The sequence below is a fragment of the Notothenia coriiceps genome, unplaced genomic scaffold, assembly GCF_000735185.1.
Source record: "Notothenia coriiceps isolate Sejong01 unplaced genomic scaffold, NC01 NC01_scaffold00026421, whole genome shotgun sequence".
NCBI classification, from domain to species: domain Eukaryota; kingdom Metazoa; phylum Chordata; class Actinopteri; order Perciformes; family Nototheniidae; genus Notothenia; species Notothenia coriiceps.
In genome coordinates, this window is record NW_011359122.1 from 322,197 (window position 1) to 330,269 (window position 8,073).

Genomic DNA, 8,073 nt, shown 5'->3' on the forward strand with positions numbered 1-8,073 from the left:
GGGAGCTGGCAGGAAAGTGGCAGAAAAAAAAAAAAGAAGGACACAAGCAAGCGTGCGTCTCCTCACCCAAACATCTTCGTTGCAGCCAGTAGAAGAGAGCTAACACACTGCTGCGCCGCCCAGGGGTGAGCAATTAATTTGATGCCAGCCTTCCAAGACCCGCTTTAACCAAAGCCACTCCAAAGGAAGATATAGGGGCTAAAGACATTCAGTGGCCATACGTTATTTATTGTCAATGTGAGCTTGTAGGCTGCATTCCAAATAAAGTTTTCGTTATAACTCTGTGCGGTAACTCTTAATATGTAATAGACGTGCGCACAGTGACGCGTCGCTAAAACCTGAGAAGTAACACACAACCACACCATACTAATCCGATAGATTCCTAATGATTCAAAAACATGATAAAACGTAGGGTACGACATGTGGAATTAATTATCCGGGCTGCAACGTGATGCTGTCCTGCTTCAATTTGTGTCAAGCAACAGACCTTATTTCGAGCTATTTTGCCAAAATCCTATGGAGAAATTGCATTGGTTTTGTCGACAGGAACCGGAAGGAGTTTACTTCCGTTTTAGGACGCGTCTTTATGCTTTAATAGCTACCTAACTGAATTTGTATTCAAATTAATTAATCAATTATTTTTTATTGTAATGTATTGACAAGGCTTTTAGTGACAATCATGTATTGCGTTACAATTATATGTAAAAAATAAAATTAAATATGATATTTGGCCTCAAATCATCTGAGGCCTGGCGCCCCCCCTGCGATCTTTGGCGCGCCCCCCAGGTTGGGAACCACTGGTCTAGCTAATGTAAGCTAAATATGCTTAATCACAGTGTGGCATGTAGCGATAATGGCTTGGTATTATATATGCACATTAAACAGTGTGTTATAAATTACACTAAAGCGTTACTGTAGGCCCTGTTTAATATGTTTGGTAAATATCTACTTTGTCTGTATTTAATCTAAGGGTCATTGGCCTAAAAACGTTGAAGACCCCTGTTATAATGAAACACCTGTAGGGTATTTATCGTTTTGAAACATACTGTAACATTTAATTCTCTTTTGTCACGCAGGTGGCATCACCCGCGACACCTTCCAGAAGGAGCTCTGGTGCTACGACCCCGCCGCCGACACGTGGAGTCGCCGCTCCGACATGATGGAGCTACGCGGCCTTCACTGCATGTGCACGGCGGGAGAAAGACTTTACGTGATGGGAGGGAATCACTTCAGAGGCAGCAGCGACTACGACGACGTGCTGGGCTGCGAGTTCTACAGCCCGGACACCGACCAGTGGAGCGTGGTGGCTCCGATGCCTCGGGGCCAGAGCGATGTGGGGGTGACGGTGTTTGGCGGGCAGATCTACGTGGTGGGGGGGTACTCCTGGAACAGCAGGTGCATGGTGGACATTGTGCAGCGGTACGACCCGGAGAAGGACGTCTGGGAGCGGGTGTTCAACGTGTTGGAGCCTCTGGGGGGGATCAGAGCCTGCACGATGACCGTTCATCTGCCCGAGGGGTCGGTGGACGAGGCTCAGATTCAGGAGTGCCCTCTGCCCACAGACAAGAGCTGATCATGCACCAAAGAAGTTTCCGATTTAGATTCAAGATTCAAGGCTTTTATTGTCATTTGTGATTTGTACAATAGCTACAGTGAAGTTATGAGAATGAAAATCTTAGGTCACAGGCTCCTCCAACAGTGCAACACAATAAAACTGTGCAAGTAAATACAATAGAATAGAATATAATAGAAATAGTGCAGAATAGTATACAAGTAATTGGAATATTGATATATAGAAGTTGCAAACAGATGAATGTTATGGATTTCTTTTGCCTTGAGTGTGAAGAAGGCAAAACAGGAAGCAGTGTGGGTTGCAAACACAAGCGTGGCAAGCTATTACGACATTCAAGTGTTTGAAAATGCCACGTCGCTCTATAACACTTTGCTATCTTTAGTGCCATTTCCTGTCCTTGCATTTTATTGTGAGCCAAAGTCCCCTGCTTGTGTTTTTAGCTATGCAGTTTCCACATGTTAAACACACCTTCCATCTTTAATGTAAGGTCAAACCTCCCCCTCAAATGAAATTTACTGTTGATGTTTCACAGATCAAAGACATTGAAATCAATCACATGAACCTCTATAACCTTGGAAGGAGTTTCCAAATTCAGGGATAGCATTAGTCACTCTAATAATGTCGTGAAACAACGTTGTCCTTATCCCACTAACAAATACTTTCTTTGTTACTCAATGGCATATGATCAAACGGGGGATCAGCTCATAATGAAGTGTGTCAAAAGCACAATGTGGCTCATTTATGTATTTCAGCTAGCTCAGAGTCATGAGATGTAAGCCAGAAGACAAAACATGTTTTTATTACGATTGAGATGTTCGATTGGAAATTCCTGATGTTCCTTAACCATGTAGTTCAAGCAGAAAGACACATTTTCGAAATATAACTTAGTTTACGCACAGATTCAGACATGTAAAAATGGTTTTGTATATTTATGCAATGTTTTTAAATGAAAATAAAGTTTTAATGATACTCCTTATGTCACATTAATCACTGTCAGTGAAGGCTGAAGTTGTATCAGCCCCCAAGCATTGAAGCTTGCCGGTGGGTGGGCGTGTCTGAAACTCGACCAACAACCAATCACATGAATCTCCCGCCCCGGACACACAAGCACGCGGTTTGATTGGCCAGAGCTTGTACTGGCATATGATTTGATTGGCTGACGCTTCCATCGAAGCCTCAAAAGTTGAACATTGCTCAACTTTTGAAGCGAGCAACGCGGGCAAAGCGAAACGACGGAACCACAACGCAGTTCGGCAAAGCGTGACGTCACCCCATTCAAAGTGAATGGGCAGAAGCGTTGAAGCTTCCACGCACGCCGCCGTGTGGACGGGCCGTAACGCAGCGTCCACACGGCGACGTGCGTTGAAGCTTGCCGGCGGGCGTGTCTGAAGCTCGACCAACAACCAATCACATGAATCTCCCGCCCCGGACACACAAGCACGCGGTTTGATTGGCTAGAGCTTGTACTGGCATATTATTTGATTGGCTGACGCTTCCGTCGAAGCTTCAAAAGTTGAACATTGCTCAACTTTTGAAGCGAGCAAAGCGAAGCAACGCTCCCACAATGCAGTTCGGCAAAGCGTGACGTCACCCCATTCAAAGTGAATGGGCAGAAGCGTTGAGGCTTCAACGCACGCCGCCGTGTGGACGGGCCGTTAGACAACAAGAGAACCTGCAGCTCTGCACAAACATTTGTACTGAAACACACACTCTTCAGTGGATCTGATGACGATGAAACTATCCTTGAGACTTCATCCTTCACCCTGTACATAAGACAACAGACAGCTGTGATATCAACTGCAGCGCCAAGGACTACAAATACTGAAAATCAGGCAGCTACTATACATAGACTCTATAATAAGAAGAGACTCGACCTAATTCATCTATATTATGCATACTCTAGCTAATTAAAACCAATCACCCACATCGAAAATAACTTCAAATGAACTTACGTAGCTAACATCAAGAGACTAAAGAGTCTATTTTGGACTCCTGATTAAAAACTGAAGTGTAGTCAGTGAGTGGAGAAGTATCTTTTCCATACATAAAAGTAGTAACACCACTGTGAGTCTTGCATTTAATATATAACAAGTTATAATAAGTTAAATTAAACAAGTATAAGCATCAAAAGAGACCAAATGAGTACTAAGTACTAATTCAATGATCAATCTCAGAATAAGATATATCTTTGAAACAATTAAACATTGGATAATAAACATTAATGCATTCTTTTTTTCATCACTTCAACATTAGACCTGGTTAACATTTGTATGACTTAATATTCGTGGTTTATGAATCTATGAAAATAAATCTAAATATTTTTGTTGATTAAAGATTGTATTATTAATCTGAATCTGCAAAGTAATTAAAATTGTAAAATAAATGCAATGGACCCAAAAGTACAACATTTCCCTCTTAGATTAAGTGGAGCTGAAGTATAAGGTAGAAGTAAATTGAAATATCTAAAATAAGTCCTCCAGAGTTGTACTTTAGTTTAATACTTGAGTAAATGTTCTTAGTTGTTTTCCACCAGTGTAGGAAATGTTACCCTTGATGTTCATGGACATGATAATACTGATAATCATGACAGAAACCCTGCAGCAGTGGAGTTTCCTCCACAGCCACATGACCCAGTTTACAATTCCCAGAGCAAACCATGGTCAATGATACACTATAATTCATCACTGTGTGAGGGAAAACGACTTCTGGCCTTCTGGCCGACAGATGTCACCTTGAAATGTTGAATATTATTGTATTTGGCTGATCTACTGTAGCCTTGTACCTGCTTAGGGAGTGAAAAGTGTTTGAATAATATACTGGAGAACAGATCTACTCATCTTCCCTTCAAAATGAACCTTGGCAAAATGTGTTTTCAAAGTGTTTTGACAAAACAGAGAGGAAAATGATTCAGCAATGTGATATAACGTGTTGTTCAAACAATGCCATTGATTGTGCGGGCTCAATCTGCACATTTAAGTTCATTATACTGTAAGTATGTATAAAGACGATAAAGATATTCTGATTCTGCAAATGTAGGTACAAAAGCGTGCAAAATGAATCACAGCACAGGACTAATTTGCAACCTGAGGGGGAGGGGTATGAGCCGATAAGTAGGAAACTCTAGGACTAATGAGGCTGATTCAGAGCAGGTGTATGTGCAGAAAGGGAAAACGCATCCATACTGAGACATACAGTAGGAGCAATCCTTGGATAATTCTCTTTGAATTACGGGGGCGTGTGGTGCAGTGGGTTGTGCGTTGGTGTTGGGATCAGGGGGTCACAGGTTCAAACCCCACTGCAGTCAGCATGTCTTTGTGTCTCTGGGCAAGACACTTCACCTCAAATTGCTCCTGTGGGAATTGCCCACAGTATTGAGTATCTAAGTCGCTTTGGATAAAAGTGTCTAAGTGACATGTAATGTTAAAGGTGACATATTATGAAAGACCCACTTTTTCAGTGCTTGTGTATACATTTTGATATCTGGTGTCACACAGTCAGAAAACATGGATAAAAGAAGCCATTAAGATGTGTCTCCTCTTCCTCTGCACACCTGGATAAAAACCTAGCTTACACACTTGCTGGTTTCTCCAAAGTTGCCTACCACTCTGTTTTCCATATATTATAATCTCATTTACTGCACTACATCTCAGAGGCAACAATTATCCTTTTTAGCGGACTGAATATGTTTACCTGATTAATACATATCTTAAAAGATGCTTTGTTGACACAAAGCACTGCTAACTGTTACTACTTCTACACAGAAAATCAATACAGGACGTTTGCACTTTTGTTGTATCACCCTTAAAATATCCCGACCTTTCTTCCATCAGTCATGAGGAATCATTCATTTTTTTTAAAAGGAGCCAATTATCATGTTTCAGTCAGTGTTATTTCCAAAGAGTATACCAGCAGATGTCCTTGGCATTTAAAACGTCCCATCCCATTATTTTGTCTAGCTCCAAAAAGCATAAAAATCCGTCCTGTAAAATCAGAGCCCATCCCCTTTTTTTTTTTTAAACTGCCCTGGAGCAACTAATTACTTTTTCTGGTGAAGTTTGTGAGTTTACAAAAAGTGAAATACTTGAGGCAGGGAGTACATAAGAGTTGTAGTTCTCTCAGAAATAGAACCAGAAACATCCAGCCCTTTTTTGAGCGTTTTACTTTTGAGAAGGCTTCAAGAAGGGGTTTCATTGTAAGGGTGTTGTGTCCTGATACTAATAGAGGATTGAGCTGCGATGTCTCTGAGAGGCGAAGTGTGTGTAGTGACGGGAGCTGGAGGGTTTCTGGGGAAGAGGCTGGTGAGGCTGCTGCTGGAGGAGGAGAAGCTGGCTGAGATCCGACTGCTGGACAAACACGTGCAGCCACAGCTTCTACAGTCTCTGGAGGGTAAAACCTGACAACATATGTTTTTAATCGTTATGCAGCAATTTTCAAAGTATAGAGAGAAGTGTGTCTCTGACAGCAAAGTCAAATGATTGGATTTACTCTTTTATACCCTTAATATTATGAGGCTGAAGAACAATTACTTGGCAACGCTTAGTACCAGCTCTTTGATCTTTTGAAAATCTATTTTTCCAAGATCCAATTTCGGGAGCAATTACCAATGAATCATTTTAAAATTAAAAAAGTGATTGATTTGTATTCCTTCTATCTTAACCTCAACTAAACCAGCAGAGATCATTTCTAAAACGAATGAGTTTACAGTTGGTTAATGTCTGTATATGCAACTACTTTAAAATAAATACCGAAGATAATTCTGTAGATGTTTTTGTTTTACAAACTAAGTAACGTTAGTCTTAGCTCAATCTTAATCTTAATGCAATTTAAACGTCTTTAATTTCATCCTACTTCAGATCCAATTCTTCTTGCTTCAGTTGATCCAATTGCCTTACATTTTGTTTGTCCTTAGAGCAAGTTGTTATATTGTGTTTACTCTGCTATATTGTGTATTATGTCTACACCTCAATACATTCAGTTTAAATAAAGAATGTGATTTATAGATGAGTGTTAATCAATGAGTTTCTTGTGTGTCAGACTGTAGAGGCAAAACCACGCTGAGTGTTTGTGAGGGAGACATCAGAGACGCTGATTTCCTGAGAAAAAGCTGTCGAGGTGCATCGATCGTCTTCCACGTCGCAGCCATTATTGATGTTAATGACTCGGTGGAGTACCGTGAGATATACGGGGTCAATGTCAAAGGTAAGGACAGCACTTTAATGCACTGAGAGATAAAGAAGAACTATTTTTATGGCAACCAACAGATTCTCTGCCTTTAAATTATAGTATACTTGATCTGTTAAAGGTAGGGTAGGTAAGAATGGAGAAACCAGCTCGAGTGCGCTAGAATTTTAAAGTACGCAGCCCGAAAAAAATCTGCCCCTTCCTTCAGACTTCCTTACAGAGCCCCTCCTCCAACACACACGAACGCGCACATGACCAATGAGGGCACGAGATAAGTTTGTGCACAGATGGAAGGCTGACAGGCAGGTAGGCCATCCAGTTATTTTAGCCGGGCCGGCTCAGATGATTGGTCTTGCTTTTTACAGCACCACGGCTTCCACAGATGAAATGTTTTTTGTATCTATTGTCAAAGCATTTAATGCATTCATTGCTATCGGGATGTTAAGAGCATTCCATGGAATATAACAAAAAGTGTTTCTGAAGTGAATTAACTACCCTACCTTTAACTTTTTTGTTGATGTGACGAAAGAAGAAAGATTTGTATGGTGGCCCTAAAGGTCAAAACACAATAACAATAACAAAAAAAAACACAAAAATATTTGACACATACAAAAAATCTCAAACAAAATGTCAATACAAACTAACAGACAAACTTTTCTGAAAACTTGTTGTATTTTGTGTTTTACGTAATGTTATGGTGATTTGACCTTCAAGGCCATCGTATGCCAGCCCAGTCTCACGGCACTTTGTGTTATAGTCACGACATTTAATCTATTGATTCGTGTTCACCAACACGATTTTCCCCTTTTTTTGTCGTCTGTGAGGAAAATAAATGGGGCTCAGAGCCTCAGAATACTGAAATCTGTATTTTTTTTTTTATTTCCTTCTAATTTGTTATTCTTTTCTAAATAACACACTGTTATTTACTCACCAATAACACACAATTATCCTTGTTTTTATTTATTTGTTTAATTCCATAATCTCAGGCTTTCTTGGCGTCCGTCAGGAACTGAATTTCAAAATAAAAATAACCGGAAACAGACGTAGGCCTATAAGGGACATTTCGAGCATCATTGCGATACACACCCACTGAACTGATTACCCAAGATCCTCAGCTATGGTTTAAGCTCGCTGATTGGATGTTTTAGCCGCAATGCATGTAGGGATATGGTGTTAATGCGATATGAAATCCGAAAAACATTTCTGAGGCCGAAGACACTACACTACCCATAATCCCCAGCTATCGTTTAGGACTACTGTCCCCGTGATTAATCTTCAAGCTCTGGGATTGGATGTTGGAGTGGCAGTGCGCCAAGGTT

General features: G+C 40.7%; 2 protein-coding genes across 2 annotated transcripts in view; one reads left to right on the forward strand and one right to left on the reverse strand.

The window, feature by feature from the left end:
• LOC104956847 (kelch-like protein 9) overlaps positions 1-1,742 on the forward strand; it is a 4,218-nt gene extending 2,476 nt beyond the window's left edge. The window contains exon 2 of the mRNA XM_010784398.1: positions 1,077-1,742. Within this exon, the coding sequence (XP_010782700.1) occupies positions 1,077-1,573 (497 nt within the window). The 3' untranslated portion in view covers positions 1,574-1,742. The remainder of the gene's footprint in view (positions 1-1,076) is intronic.
• Positions 1-8,073, reverse strand: part of LOC104956927 (neurobeachin-like) — a 118,613-nt gene that overhangs the window by 47,814 nt on the left and 62,726 nt on the right. The gene's annotated exons all lie outside the window — the stretch shown is intronic.